This window comes from Apostichopus japonicus, chromosome 17 (assembly GCF_037975245.1).
Source record: "Apostichopus japonicus isolate 1M-3 chromosome 17, ASM3797524v1, whole genome shotgun sequence".
Classification (NCBI taxonomy): domain Eukaryota; kingdom Metazoa; phylum Echinodermata; class Holothuroidea; order Aspidochirotida; family Stichopodidae; genus Apostichopus; species Apostichopus japonicus.
This window is the reverse complement of record NC_092577.1, coordinates 27123746-27139979: the sequence shown is the minus strand read 5'-3', so window position 1 is coordinate 27139979 and position 16234 is coordinate 27123746. Positions and strand designations below refer to the sequence as shown.

The 16234-nt window shown below is 35.8% G+C and overlaps 1 protein-coding gene across 5 annotated transcripts in view; it reads left to right on the top strand.

Annotated features, from left to right (window-relative positions):
* LOC139984160 (uncharacterized) overlaps positions 1-16234 on the top strand; it is a 48304-nt gene that overhangs the window by 24754 nt on the left and 7316 nt on the right. For all 5 annotated transcript variants that reach the window (XR_011798957.1, XR_011798959.1, XR_011798958.1 and 2 more), the window contains exons 15-20: positions 961-1100; positions 2302-2520; positions 4698-4950; positions 7758-7924; positions 10106-10301; positions 14556-14699. Coding sequence is in view for 2 of the 5 variants with exons in the window: in XM_071997925.1 (XP_071854026.1) it covers positions 961-1100; positions 2302-2520; positions 4698-4950; positions 7758-7924; positions 10106-10301; positions 14556-14699 (1119 nt within the window). In the remaining 3 variants the exon portion in view is untranslated. The remainder of the gene's footprint in view (positions 1-960; positions 1101-2301; positions 2521-4697; positions 4951-7757; positions 7925-10105; positions 10302-14555; positions 14700-16234) is intronic.

The window sequence follows — 16234 nt, the reverse complement described above, 5'->3', positions numbered from 1 at the left end:
GATGAAAATGTTACTTTCCCATATTCATGAATACACTCATCATTCTATGGTCTCAGTGTATACTTTAGTTCTTGAAAGGCTCATGAAATCTCTAAAAAAAAAGTACCCCAAATAATTTTGATTGAGTTTTTATGTTACAGTTGCAATGACTCTATCAGTTCAAGTTTGAATGTATTTGATCAATTCACAAGGGTTGTTTGCAAATTGTTTGTGAGGTATCTGTGGTATATAAGCCCCTGGATATAAGATTCCTCTGGTTACTCACACTCCCTATTCACAGACTACATCAAGGTTCTTTAATGTTTGCAGTCAAATGATCACTATTGCAGCATCGGTTAATACCGCAGTTCATAATCTCACAATCCTCAGTTCAGACACATAACCAGCCACATATGAAATGTTTAACTGCTCCAGATTCTGGCAATACAGTGGCAGTTGTTGCTGTAATGCTGGAGTTCAATCTTCAAACTTAAAGTCGGGGCAGTCGTAACATTTCCAAGAATGATAGGATTGTTGATTCTATTTTCATGTAGAAATGTTTTAATCTTGAGCTTGATGTTTTGAATGTCCACATTTATCTTCTTTGATATTTAACTGCACACTTTGGTTGGTGATACTACAATAGCCTCTCCTCTTTGAACAATGGCCTCTATTAAATACTGCAATGTTGCTTATTCAAAGGTCAATGATCTAGATTTGTGAGGTAAATTCTTACAGTGTGAGTTATCACACAGAAGGTAGTGGTCCTTGACACTGATGTTGAACTGAGTTTGTTGTGTTTGAATCTGTTAAAATTATGGTCTGGGCTTTTGTCAGAATGGTCAGCTGATGTTATCTTTTTACAGACTGGGGATCCCACATGGTGTTATGTTTGTTAGCAAGTTGCTTGCTAAATAAGTATGTGTAGGTAGCTATATCTATGTAGATTGTTTCTAGCTTGTGTTCTCTTTCTTGTTTCAGCAACATACAAATCCTGCTGCTACCGAGTACATCAGGAGACTGTATACGATGCTTCCCAAGACTGCTCTTCTGAATCAAAGGAAGAAACGTAAAAAATTAACTCATCTGGAGGATTTGGACGCTCACTCCTTTGCTGTCCAGTAAGAACCTTCTCCAATTCTTTTTATAACATTGTGGCTTTCTTCCAGCCACAGGATTTGCACATGAATTGTCCCTTAACGATTCAATACACCTGATATGCCTCCTACATGTAAACAAGTTAATTAATCAAATCATCATTAACACCACACCTCTTGATGTATGGCCATTGCATTGTTTGATACAACTAGTAATGAATTCAGCTCTTACATTAGTATCTTAAATAATACTACTCTACTTAACAATGCTTCTCATTACAAGGAGCATTAGATGAGACATGTTATCTGGTATTTTTTTATATTGTGCTAGGTACCTACAATGCTAGGTAGCTACAATGCTAGGTAGCTACGATGTAGGTAGCTACAATGTAGGTAGCTCAATGTAGGTAGCTATATCTATGTATATTGGTTATAGCTTGTGTTCTCCCTCTTGTTTCAGCTACATACACAAATTTATATGGACTCCTTTTAAGATTCCTTCTCTTTGGATTTGATTCTGGTGAAGAGGTTATATATCATGTAATATAGTATTGCAAATTATAGCAAAACAGCACCTTTAATGCACAGAAGAGAGGAAGTTGAGTGCATTCTCTTAATTATCACAAAGATCATACTACATTGAAGAGTGTAGATAGTGAACCCACATGTTATAAGAAGGTCTACTTAGAAAAACAGTGAAAAAGTATACCTTTCATTAGACAAACATGTAAGAGCTTGTTGTCTTAATAACAGAATGTACATTTTGAAGTAAAGTAATATAGGAGATGTTGACTAGATGAATAATATATTTTATAACCCAGATCAGGTTTAAGCTGCTGAAGTAACTTTATCAAGCAGTGTTCCACCTGTTTAAGGTCAACAATTTATATGTGACTAGATTGTCAGGATGGTCATGCTTGCTAAACTTTCACCAGGGACAGTAACTAAATGACTAGAAATAATGTGAAAAATTCAGAACTCTAGGAAAAGAAGCTCTTTTAAGAGATAGATGACTTGTAATATCACTGTAACAAAGTGCAAGTAACATCAATCTGTCAGACACAGATGGAATTGTTATTTTAATTACTAATTAGGCATCTATGAGCTGAAAGTATTTGGTATTTTTTGGGTAGAATTGTTGTATTACTAGATTCAAAATGCTGTCTTTAAGAGACACTTTCATCATTACCTTCCTGATTGGAACACACTGCATTTCCTTTTACAGGGCACCATTTTCAACGAAAGGTCACTTAGAGAGAAAGGGTCACGAGAAGATACAATATGTGTCCCGGCAGATCTTGTCAGAGATGGGCTTGTCCCAGTGGCGGTCCCGTGAATTTTGGACACTGGTCTTGCTACTCTGTCTTGTCTTCTTCATCAGGATGTACCTACATTACATTGGACAATGGGCTTTCCTAAACATCATTAACATTCCTGTTAGCAGGTAAGCTGAAGCCATTGAAAACTACAGATGGTGTTTCACTAGCTATTTCATATTTCATAATATTGTTGAACATTAACAAAAGTGGTGTTTTCATAGCTCCATATATGTCTACATGTTTGGTTGCAGACATTTACACTTGTTTTATCTCAGTACATATTCTGTGTTTTCATGCTGCACTGGGATGTTGTCTGTCGTCCATATTTTCTAATCGACATTCGAGTGGACTCATATATAACATCATACCAAAGTTTGTCTAGATATGCAATGCGTAATGGCAAACAGAAGTTACTTCATTTGACAGCAAAAATCTGTCAGGAAGACACCCTTTGGGTGAAATGTTGCTCTGAAATGCTACTTGTGTGCCCTTAAAGTGTTGCTTCACACTACATAATCTCTCCTAAGAGGGATCATCGTGTATTGGCTTGTGTAAATATTGTTACAGCCAAGTACAGGCAGAGTATAATGCAAAATGTTCAAGTTAGTTTTGATTTCATCACCCATTGTCCTGATGTTAGACTGCCTGTCAAGTCTTTGGTTTGAAGACATGCTTGGCCATCATTCCAGTCCAGCATAGGGTAGGCCTCCTCACATTAGTAGCAAAACACAAAGGCTTATAGGCTGGCTCTAATGTTAGTGGTTTCAAGTGATCCCTTGAGTATGGATATATGTGAAAACAGTGAAAAAGGCTAAGACAGAGCCTAAGTTAATGTAGCTTAATGCAATTTGTGGATAAACACACAAAAAGACTACTTTAACATTGGATTCTGCAACATAGGTAAATGAGTGGAAAGTTTTGCTAGAGGTACAATTTCATTGAAAAGGAATGTAACTAGGCAGCTACAGTACGTTATAGTTTGTTAGAATTTTCCAAGCCTTGTAAGATGGTCGCAGGTAAAGGTTGCCATATTATTTATGTGCAACGTTTTTATAAGATGACACAATCTCATAACGCTGAAAGTCTTTCCTTCGTTTGGAAGCTTTCAAGCACTCTTCCACAAAATCAAAGACACAAGTATAGCCAGTTCATGATATTACACAGCCTTGTATGACATCACCTGTCAGAATAGGTGTAGCTCTCTCTACATCTACATCTCATTTGTCATCAAGTAAAACTGCTCTATTGCAGCTTAAGTATACTTTGAGCATAGTACAAGCTCTGCTCTATCTCTGTAAGTATACTTTGAGCATAGTACAAGCTCTGCTCTATCTCTGTAAGTATACTTTGAGCATAGTACAAGCTCTGCTCTATCTCTGTAAGTATACTTTGAGCATAGTACAAGCTCTGCTCTATCTCTGTAAGTATACTTTGAGCATAGTACAAGCTCTGCTCTATCTCTGTAAGTATACTTTGAGCATAGTACAAGCTCTGCTCTATCTCTGTAAGTATACTTCGAGCATAGTAAAAGCTCTGCTCTATCTCTGTAAGTATACTTTGAGCATAGTACAAGCCCTGCTCTGTTTTTCTATCTAGGTATACTTTGAGCATAGTAGAAGCTCTGCTCTATTTATTTATCTAGGTATACTTTGAGCATAGTAGAAGCTCTGCTCTATTTATTTATCTAGGTATACTTTTAGCATGGTACAAGGTCTGCTCTATCTATCTCTCTAAGTTTACAAAACCTAAACATTATATCAGGACAAATTAATCTCATGTTCAATGAGCATTATTGTCTGCAATGTTTTTGAACTTCAAGCTGCTACAAAGTGCTTCAGGGCCTGCATTTTTATGCATCAATCTTGTGCCACAGGTAGGTTTGTACATAGTCTTTTCTTAGTGTAATATCACCTTTGTTACTTTTCTTCTTACTTATCAGTAGTTGTGAGAAAAGGGTAGTACAAAGTTAGAGTGAGTGTGTTACAACAGACATTTATAGTGTTGTTTAGCCAGCCTTTTATAAGTGGTATGTTCCTTTAAAGATACCAAGTGTATGAAGAAGATCAGTTTAGTCTTTTCTATTTCAAATTTTTGAGTTATATCCTCATGAAAAAGTAAATTTCAGTATTTATCTCTCAAAGGGCCATATTTGTCAAGGACTAAGTGTGATTCATGAAAGTTTGCTTCTCCTTCAGGAAACTCATTTTGCCTTCAAATTAACTGGCTGAAAGGAGGACCAATCACACAGAGTTAAAAATTAATCAATCTAATACTGAAGGTTGTTATATCCTCTTGTTTCCAGATTTGACTTTCACCCATACACCGTGAGTCTCAACTACCAGTCATCTCTGCTCCATACAAGAGAAGAGGTTGCTGTTGTTTTACTGGGTCCCGCTACCAACATCCTGATTCTCTCTATACTGGTCCTAATGTGCTGGCTGACACAGAAGACTATAGGGAACTTCCCAGATCTATTCTGCAAGTTTATCATGGTGTACGCCATCCTGACCTTCTTGGATCCAATACTGATCGCAGTTGTTGATGCACCATTAGGGGTAAGGTCAATTCTCAAAAGGAAAAACAAATTCCCCTCATAACGGTATTTTCCACACTTCTTTGCATTATAGCACAATGTTAATATTAGCTCTCCTCCACCTCATACCAATAACAGAATGTTGTAGTTCACTTAGATATGGGCTCTCTATTCACATTTAATGGTGTTGTGTACTTAGGTGCTTTTTATATATTGAATGGTGTAGTGTAATTAGGTGGTGTTTACATTAGAATGGTGTTGTGTACTTAACTGCTTTTCACACATTGAATAGTGTTGTGTACTTAGGTGCTCTGTACATATGAATGTTATAGTGTACTTATTTGCTCTTTACATATGAATGGTGTAGTGTACTTAGGTGGTGATTACATATGAATGGTGTTGTGTACTTTAGTGCATTTTACACATTGAATAGCTTAGGTGGTGTTTACATATGAATGGTGTGCTTTTTACACATTGAATAGTGTCGTGTACTTAGGTGGTGTTTACATATGAATGGTGTTGTGTACTTAGGTGGTGTTTACATATGAATGGTGTTGTGTACTTAACTGCTTTTTACACATTGAATAGTGTCGTGTACTTAGGTGGTGTTTACATATGAATGGTGTTGTGTACTTAGGTGGTGTTTACATATGAATGGTGTTGTGTACTTAACTGCTTTTTACATATTGAATAGTGTTGTGTACTTAGGTGGTGTTTACATATGAATGGTGTAGTGTACTTGGGTGCCTTTTACAAATTCAGTTGTGTAGTTGACTCTTTACATGTTAGTGCATTTACCTACTGTGGTACACCACTCAACTTGAGAGGGTTTAATATTTCAAGAAAGAGTACTTATTGGGTTATAGGTTTGTCTGCAGGATGGATAAAAGTGTCCACATTGAGTTTATAATAATTGGATATCTACAGCACTCGTGTATGAAGTGTGTAGCATATCAAGTAATGTAGAACATAAACTCGTAACCTTTGTAGTAATGACTTGTCTGTTCAAGTGAATTCACCTTATGTTACCCAACATGGGACAAAGTATGTAGTTTAATGTGCTTTAGTCCATATGGCGATCAATTTGAATTGTTGCTGAGTGTTTTGAGATCATATTCTTCACTGCTGATATCCTTCATCTTTTCATGACCAGTTATGCTGTCACACCTTAGTTATGCTGAAAACCTACAATTCTAGCTCATAGTGAACAGTTTTAGTATTTCCAGTATGCCTTTGGTACATGGCTCTAATGCTGCTTAGTTGTGTGGTGTTACTCATGCTTGAGCAATAGCAAGCAACCATAAAATAATTTTGATTTGTAGGATATTTTCCTAGCACCTTTCCCTGGGTATTGTATTTCTCATGTTTCTAATGTCTTTGCAGTTTGATAATTAGTTTTACTAACATTTGCTGAAATAATAGTGTAACTACTAAGTTTGTTTACTTTCACATTCAAAGGTAAGGTAAGGCAAACATTGTCTCTCAAGCCGGAAATACTCGTTTACTTTGAAGGCAGTGCGTGAAGCATGCGTTTCCTGTTGAATTTTGATTCTTTTTCCAGTAACTTAAAGTATGTAATTGATTCTTTGGCAATGATTAGCAGAGTTGCTGCCATTTTGCAGGTCTCACGAGACTGCATCTTGGTTTACATATGATACACTGGAGAAGTTGCTGCTCCTGCTGCTCTGTGTACAGTATGTCTGTTAGTTTCAGCTAACAAATGTGCAGGCAATGTTAGATGTAGTAATCTATCATTAATACTCTTGTTACCAAAGGAAGATGAAAATGAAAGTTTAACTGCTCTGTGTATGTCTGTTAGTTTCAGCTGACAAATGTGCAGGCATTGTCAGATGTAGTAATCTGTTATTAATACTCTTGTAACCAAAGGAAGATGAAAATGAAAGTTGAACTGCTCTGTGTATGTCTGTTAGTTTCAGCTAACAAATGTGCAGGCAATGTTAGATGAAGTAATCTATCATTAATACTCTTGTTACTGAGTAAGATGAAAATGAAAGTTTAACTGCTCTGTGTATGTCTGTTAGTTTCAGCTAACAAATGTGCAGGCAATGTTAGATGTAGTAATCTATCATTAATACTCTTGTTACTGAGTAAGATGAAAATGAAAGTGTAACTGCTCTGTGTATGTCTGTTAGTTTCAGCTGACAAATGTGCAGGCATTGTCAGATGTAGTAATCTGTTATTAATACTCTTGTAACCAAAGGAAGATGAAAATGAAAGTTGAACTGCTCTGTGTATGTCTGTTAGTTTCAGCTAACAAATGTGCAGGCAATGTTAGATGAAGTAATCTATCATTAATACTCTTGTTACTGAGTAAGATGAAAATGAAAGTGTAACTGCTCTGTGTATGTCTGTTAGTTTCAGCTAACAAATGTGCAGGCAATGTTAGATGAAGTAATCTATCATTAATACTCTTGTTACTGAGTAAGATGAAAATGAAAGTTTAACTGCTCTGTGTATGTCTGTTAGTTTCAGCTAACAAATGTGCAGGCAATGTTAGATGAAGTAATCTATCATTAATACTCTTGTTACTGAGTAAGATGAAAATGAAAGTTGAACTGCTCTGTGTATGTCTGTTAGTTTCAGCTAACAAATGTGCAGGCAATGTTAGATGTAGTAATCTATCATTAATACTCTTGTTACCAAAGGAAGATGAAAATGAAAGTGTAACTGCTCTGTGTATGTCTGTTAGTTTCAGCTAACAAATGTGCAGGCAATGTTAGATGTAGTAATCTATCATTAATACTCTTGTAACCAAAGGAAGATGAAAATGAAAGGTTAACTCTGAGGTTGTATCTGCTTGTTTCACAGAGATATGACTTTGAGGTTGGAGATGAACCCATTGCAGATGCGGCCAAGCTGTATTTTCATTTCTACCGCATCCATAACAATGGTTTGATGGGGATTCTGTTGACGGTGCCCTTGTATCTGTCTCTTATGTTCCTCTCATTCGTCATCTTCTACATGTACTTTCTCAGGTAACTGCTTCTGTTTAATTTTGGTTAGAATAAAGCTCATTGTTCCTACTTAATGTTTCTGCTGAGCAAGAAACCTTCAGAGTCCTATGCCTTGCCTCTCATCCTGTTAGCTGTAATCAAACTGTTTGTTCACCACGTTTGCTCGTATCTTGTGTCTTAACGCATATTAAAATAAACATTCTTGTTTAATTTGAAACATATGGGATTGCACCAAATTATAACAAATTCAATGGCTTCTCATGTAACCCAGTGTAGAATTACAATGAACTAGTAAGTAGTTACAACCAACCAGTAAGTAGTAACAACGAACTAGTAAGTAGTTACAAGGAACTAGTAAGTAGTTACAACGAACTAGTAAGTAGTTACAAGGAACTAGTAAGTAGTTACAACGAACTAGTAAGTAGTTACAAGGAACTAGTAAGTAGTTACTACGAACTAGTTAGTAGTTACAACGAACTAGTAAGTAGTTACTACGAATAAGTAAGTAGTTACAAGGAACTAGTAAGTAGTTACAACGAACTAGTAAGTAGCTACAAGGAACTAGTAAGTAGTTACAAGGAACTAGTAAGTAGTTACAACGAACTAGTAAGTAGTTACAACGAACTAGTAAGTAGTTACAACGAACTAGTAAGTAGTTACAACGAACTAGTAAGTAGTTACCACGAACTAGTAAGTAGTTACTACGAACTAGTAACTAGTTACAAGGAACCAGTAAGTAGTTACCACGAACTAGTAAGTAGTTACAACGAACTAGTAAGTAGTTACAACGAACTAGTAAGTAGTTACAACGAACTAGTAAGTAGTTACTACGAACTAGTAACTAGTTACAAGGAACCAGTAAGTAGTTACCACGAACTAGTAAGTAGTTACAACGAACTAGTAAGTAGTTACAAGGAACTAGTAAGTAGTTACAACGAACTAGTAAGTAGTTACAAGGAACTAGTAAGTAGTTACTACGAACTAGTAAGTAGCTACAACGAACTATTAAGTTGTTACAACAAATTTGTGTTTGCACGCTTACTTCATTTTTCTTGTAAAGAAGTTGGTTTCTCTGCCCTTTAATTTATGATTTAGAGTTCGCAAGTTTGGAATAGGTAATTACTGCAATGCAAGTTTGATATAGGAAATCAATGTTAGTGAGCCATAAATTAATGATTTATTAATTAGTAGTTGGTCGTTTGCCAAGAGTACCTCTTCAGGAGTCCAGGGTATTCCTTCCTGGTTCTTACCTGGACATCATCTCCAGGACTTTAACAGCTCTGGCTGCTCGCTGACTGCTCAAGGAAACTGCTTCTATGCATTTATAATTGTGGTACTAATATGGTAACAGAAATTGTTGGACAAGTTTTTGATCTGCTAAACGTTCAAGGCATCTAATGCCATTACCCTGAAATATATGTAACCTCAAGCAACCTTGATGCTGTCAAAAAAAAAATTCTTTGAGTCATGGAGGATAAGATCAAAGTAGTATTAAAGGAAACAGCAGCAAAGCTTTCAAATGCAAAGGTTATTTAGAGTTAAGTCTTATGTGTTACTATGAAAAATGAGAGGCTGTGATAAAAAAAAAAAAAAATCAAAAGTTTGTGCAAATTCTACTAGAGTTTTAGCTTTGGGTGGAAGACACAAATATTTGCTAATCTATTTGTTTTCAGAATTACACATTGGTAATGTTCGCTGGTAGACATCAGTTTCTGTCTCAAGTACAAGCCTTGCTTTGAATTCATAATTCATGGATATAAAACATGCCAGTGCATGACAATATGTAAATCTTGACATAGTAAAATAACAAGTAAACGTTGATTGCAATTACAACATTAATCTTCCACTTCAGGCAAATAAACATTAGTACTCCGAAAATGCATCTTGCAGTAATGTCACAATAAAATTTGCAAAGGTTTCTCTCCAAAACAAAAAAAATGAACAATTGTCCTAGCCATACAACACATTCATGAAAGATGTACCCAAGCCAAGCCCACTTGACATGAAGACTCGGTATGTTTTCATTGTTTAATAAATTGCTCATTGCACCTTTAAGAGAACTAATTCATAGTATTTACCGTGAGCATAACACTAATTCCTTGGTGAAATCTGTTGGTGAGTGGAATTTAGTGGAAAATGGTATTTTCTGATGAATACATATTGTTGGCATTCACAATGACATTGCTCTATTACTGTTTTTAGACTTCATAATAATGGACGGATGTTGGATATTTATCACCGCCTGCACGCATCAGAGGATGACTTCTTTGTTCCTTATGACTTGGAGATAAGTAACCAGGAGATGGCCTTCATATGTAAGAAATCCGAGCAGTGGCGTGGCGAGGAGGGTGAACGCAGAAAGGTAGCCGTGTACGATTACATCTGGGCAGAAGAAGAGGTCAGTTTTCTGACAGACTCATTTTTTATCAGAGCTTCTGTTCATTTTTAGCTTCAATTATTATATTATTGTATTTATTGACATGGTTTATAATAGCCTCTGCGTGAAGTTATATCGGTGTGTTGTCATATTTTATGATCTTCTTTTATAATAGCCTCTGCGTGTAGTTATAATAGTGTTTCATCATATTTATTGTCGTTGTTTATTATAGCCTCTCTGCGTGTAGTTATAATAGTGTTTTATCATATTTATTGACATGGTTTATAAGAGCCTCTCTGCGTGTAGCTATAATAGTGTTTTATCATATTTATTGTCGTTGTTTATAATAGCCTCTCTGCGTGTAGCTATAATAGTGTTTTATCATATTTATTGTCGTTGTTTATAATAGCCTCTCTGCGTGAAGTTATATCGGTGTGTTGTCATATTTTATGATCTTCTTTTATAATAGCCTCTGCGTGTAGTTATAATAGTGTTTCATCATATTTATTGTCGTTGTTTATTATAGCCTCTCTGCGTGTAGTTATAATAGTGTTTTATCATATTTATTGACATGGTTTATAAGAGCCTCTCTGCGTGTAGCTATAATAGTGTTTTATCATATTTATTGTCGTTGTTTATAATAGCCTCTCTGCGTGTAGCTATAATAGTGTTTTATCATATTTATTGTCGTTGTTTATAATAGCCTCTCTGCGTGTAGTTATAATAGTGTTTTATCATATTTATTGTCGTTGTTTATAATAGCCTCTCTGCGTGTAGTTATAATAGTGTTTTATCATATTTATTGTCCTTGTTTATTATAGCCTCTCTGCGTGTAGTTATAATAGTGTTTTATCATATTTATTGTCATTGTTTATTATAGCCTCTCTGCGTGTAGTTATAATAGTGTTTTATCATATTTATTGTCGTTGTTTATAATAGCCTCTCTGCGTGTAGTTATAATAGTGTTTTATCATATTTATTGTCGTTGTTTATAATAGCCTCTCTGCGTGTAGTTATAATAGTGTTTTATCATATTTATTGTCGTTGTTTATAATAGCCTCTCTGCGTGTAGTTATAATAGTGTTTCATCATATTTATTGTCGTTGTTTATAATAGCCTCTCTGCGTGTAGCTATAATAGTGTTTTATCATATTTATTGTCGTTGTTTATAATAGCCTCTCTGCGTGTAGCTATAATAGTGTTTTATCATATTTATTGTCGTTGTTTATTATAGCCTCTCTGCGTGTAGTTATAATAGTGTTTTATCATATTTATTGTCGTTGTTTATTATAGCCTCTCTGCGTGTAGTTATAATAGTGTTTCATCATATTTATTGTCGTTGTTTATAATAGCCTCTCTGCGTGTAGCTATAATAGTGTTTTATCATATTTATTGTCGTTGTTTATTATAGCCTCTCTGCGTGTAGTTATAATAGTGTTTCATCATATTTATTGTCATTGTTTATTATAGCCTCTAGGGCTGTGAGTTTTCGTTTAAAGACCTAAACGTTTAAACGGCCGATTTTTCGTTCGTTTAAACGTTTAAACGTTCGCGAATATCGCGAGAAAACGCCGAGTATAAAGGCGTGGGGTCCAGGGGACCGCCCTAGGGCCCTGGTGGGGCGAAGACCCCGGAAAAGGAAAAGGAATTTTTTGCGTGTCTGGCGATAAAAAAATTCGCCGTTGAGGATGCAAAATACTGACAACTTTTTGAATTTAAATTGTCACGAAGCAGATGAAAATTTTTAAATGACAAGTTAGAGTAGCTGTATTTTGTTATAAAATGAAAAGAGATTTATCTGTTTTACAATCTTTAAAAAGTTTAACTTACAGAACCTCCGATATTATGAAACAAAAAACGTTCGGCAAAGCCCCGTTTCTAAAATGCCTAACAATGAATAGCGCGCACTAAACGTACATCAGATTACAACTGCAGTACGGTTTAACCTAACTTAAATACTACGGTAGGATACTGTATATGTGCTCAGAATTTTCCCATATATCTTGCCAAACAACTGCGCGCTCATCCTCTAACACCTGTTTGTTAACATTTTTGGCACGTTTCCAAGAAACGTTTCATAGTGTATTCCCCATGATACACGAGGCACAGTTGATACACGCAGCCAAGATATCAAGCTATGGTCATCTTTATGAAAGTAAACCTTGTAATAAAATATGTTTTAGGCCACACGGCATGATTAACTAATGCTTAACATTATTTCCATGTTCTTGTAGAAAACGTAAAGTTCGCAAAATACAATTGGTTGTGTTTTTGTAGTTACGTGAGATCCGTAAGAGACGAGGTGGTTAGGCTATTTGCTATACACTTAACTGTGGTAGGATATTATTTTTTCCGTATTTTTGGAAATTCTAGAAAATACTTTCTTCCCCCCCCCCCCCCTCCCCGCTTAACACTAGATGTGGTCTTACGGTTTATTCATAAATGGGTGTACTAGAGCCTTGTATACATGACAATAGTTGCATTTAGCACGATTTGCCAGTTTCGTGTGAATTTTTCGAAAGTGTTTTGCTGGATCTTTCGTAAAATTTGAAAGGTGTACCAACTTACTGTTCGTACACAATTGGTAATTTTTCTACTGATTTTCAGAGTTTTTTTACGATCTCCAATCGATACATTTCCTTTGATCATGTATTTGAACAGCTATTACCAAGTCGAGTATTCGACCCGGTATTGTCTGGTCGGAGAGTTCAAAGTGATGGACAGGGATTGTAATCATATCGATCGAACATGCATTGACTGGATTATCTGCGCCGCTGCTGTCGGCTCGATATAAAGTACACTTGTGCCGCGAATCAGGAAGTTTTCACAAAAGGATAACAGCGTTCAAGTTTATTTCGCGTAGTAGACAAAATAAACACGGGAATTGATACGCGATTTTTGCCAATAATTTAATTTTCAGTTGATATCATAGTTTCGTTTAAACGTTCATAAGGTTTTATTAAACGTTTAAACGATGTTTCGTTCGTTTACACGTTTAAACGTGTAAACGGCACAGCACTAATAGCCTCTCTGCGTGTAGTTATAATAGTGTTTTATCATATTTATTGTCGTTGTTTATAATAGCCTCTCTGCGTGAAGTTATATCGGTGTGTTGTCATATTTTATGATCTTCTTTTATAATAGCCTCTGCGTGTAGTTATAATAGTGTTTTATCATATTTATTGTCGTTGTTTATAATAGCCTCTCTGCGTGTAGTTATAATAGTGTTTTATCATATTTATTGTCGTTGTTTATAATAGCCTCTCTGCGTGTAGCTATAATAGTGTTTTATCATATTTATTGTCGTTGTTTATAATAGCCTCTCTGCGTGTAGCTATAATAGTGTTTTATCATATTTATTGTCGTTGTTTATAATAGCCTCTCTGCGTGTAGCTATAATAGTGTTTTATCATATTTATTGTCGTTGTTTATAATAGCCTCTCTGCGTGTAGCTATAATAGTGTTTTATCATATTTATTGTCGTTGTTTATAATAGCCTCTCTGCGTGTAGCTATAATAGTGTTTTATCATATTTATTGTCGTTGTTTATAATAGCCTCTCTGCGTGTAGCTATAATAGTGTTTTATCATATTTATTGTCGTTGTTTATAATAGCCTCTCTGCGTGTAGCTATAATAGTGTTTTATCATATTTATTGTCGTTGTTTATAATAGCCTCTCTGCGTGTAGCTATAATAGTGTTTTATCATATTTATTGTCGTTGTTTATAATAGCCTCTCTGCGTGTAGCTATAATAGTGTTTTATCATATTTATTGTCGTTGTTTATAATAGCCTCTCTGCGTGTAGTTATAATAGTGTTTTATCATATTTATTGTCGTTGTTTATAATAGCCTCTCTGCGTGTAGCTATAATAGTGTTTTATCATATTTATTGTCGTTGTTTATAATAGCCTCTCTGCGTGTAGTTATAATAGTGTTTTATCATATTTATTGTCATTGTTTATTATAGCCTCTGCGTGTATTTATATTGGTGTGTTTGTCATATTATTGTTGTTTATTGATCAGATCTAGTGGTGTCTGTACAGTTCATAGCAATTATGTAATACTTGGTTGGGATATTGAGCAACTTAAGAAGGCCCTGTAATGGATGTTAAAGGCCCTGTAATGGATGTTAAATGCCCTGTAATGGATGTTTAAGGCCCTGATGGTAAAATCCTGGAAACACAGGAGGTTTCTGTAAAAGCAGAATTCTGAAAAAAATACTTTTCCCGTTGTTTGTTTCTGGGAGTGTTTCATTTTTATGATATTGATTGCAGGAAGAGGACGAGTGTGATGAGTCACAGAGAAAGCCTTCCCGGGAAGAGGTCACCACACATGTCTCCATCCATACATTACACCTGGATGGATTGAAGGAGATGTATCGTCACTTTCTCAAGCTCCCCGACGGAGCTGTTGTGGAGGTAATAATATCTTTGGTATTTATTCAAGTAGACTGCCTCCTTGGGATTGATTTAAAATTACAGCCATTTTCAAAAATTCACTCTGTGCTTTATCTGTTCATCAAAGTGAATGCATAGTTGGTAGTTATACACACTGATCTCCATTATGCTGTTGTAACAGCCGTGTCTGAAGTTGAATAATTATTCAGCAGCTTGTTAAACTTCTTGAGGGCAGGGGTTAGCTCATATACCTTAATATTTAAGCAAGAGTTCATGGCCCTTATAAATTATTCAAGTGAATGAATAGATATATCAAAGCACACTATGTACACCAACATATAATTATGTTTTGCTTAAATAGTCTATGATGACACAGAAAGAGGATGTTTCTAAATGAAGCAATATTTGATACCTGACTTTTATTGTGAGAAATATAAATGTACAGTAAACTGTTCTGGGAAAATTGGTCCAGTTGGAGAAAATTTTGTGAATGACAGTAGAGAACGGGAAGACTGTGATCATGATGTCTCCTGTGTAGAGATAAAGGGACGCTACTCATTCCTAGAGTCAAGTGGACCTCTCAGTAGCCGACAAAGTCTCCTGCGTAGAGATAAAGGGATGCTACTCATAACTAGAGTCAAGTGGACCTTTCAGTAGCCGACACAGTCTCCTGTGTAGAGATAAAGGGACGCTACTCATACCTAGAGTCAAGTGGACCTGTCAGTAGCCGACAAAGTCTCCTGCGTAGAGATAAAGGGACGCTACTCATACCTAGAGTCAAGTGGACCTGTCAGTAGCCGACACAGTCTCCTGCGTAGAGATAAAGGGACGCTACTCATACCTAGAGTCAAGTGGACCTGTCAGTAGCCGACACAGTCTCCTGCGTAGAGATAGAGGGACGCTACTCATACCTAGAGTCAAGTGGACCTGTCAGTAGCTGAGGCTGCCTTTCTTGATGAAGACTGTTGAAGCAACATACAGACAATGGGAAAGATCTTATTACCTCCCCAACTACCCCTTTTGCATCCTTAATGGGGGAGGGATAGTTTAGATGATAGAGTATACAAGCAGTTATCTGGAAGCAAGTATTGGATGCCTTAGAAATCTTCTTGAAAGTTGGATAGTACTGTACATTGAAGTGATTCAGCATTCACATAACTATTGAGAATCCATCCTTGAATCAACTGTGTTAAAATCTCCATTGATGTAATGATGTAATGGATTCTGTCACAAAGCTTCTAAGTTTCAAACTGAGTTGAACTGACTTACATTTCCATGGAAGCAAACACTACTACAGTTGTTAACTTCTGAGTATCAGGATTCCCCATGTTCAAGGAAATGCAATCAGGTATCCTTATAAAAGGAAGAAGAAAAAGAAGAAAATGTGTCTTTGCCAAACTCTCATATGAATCTTTTCTCGAGACTTATTGTTGTCAGATTTCATTTCCGTGTTTTCTGGACAAGGAAATAAATAGTCCGTGTTTTTGATACGTAAACATTGCAACCATGTATTTGTTCTTTTGTTTTGATGTTTTCTTACAAGGGTTTCTGTCTGT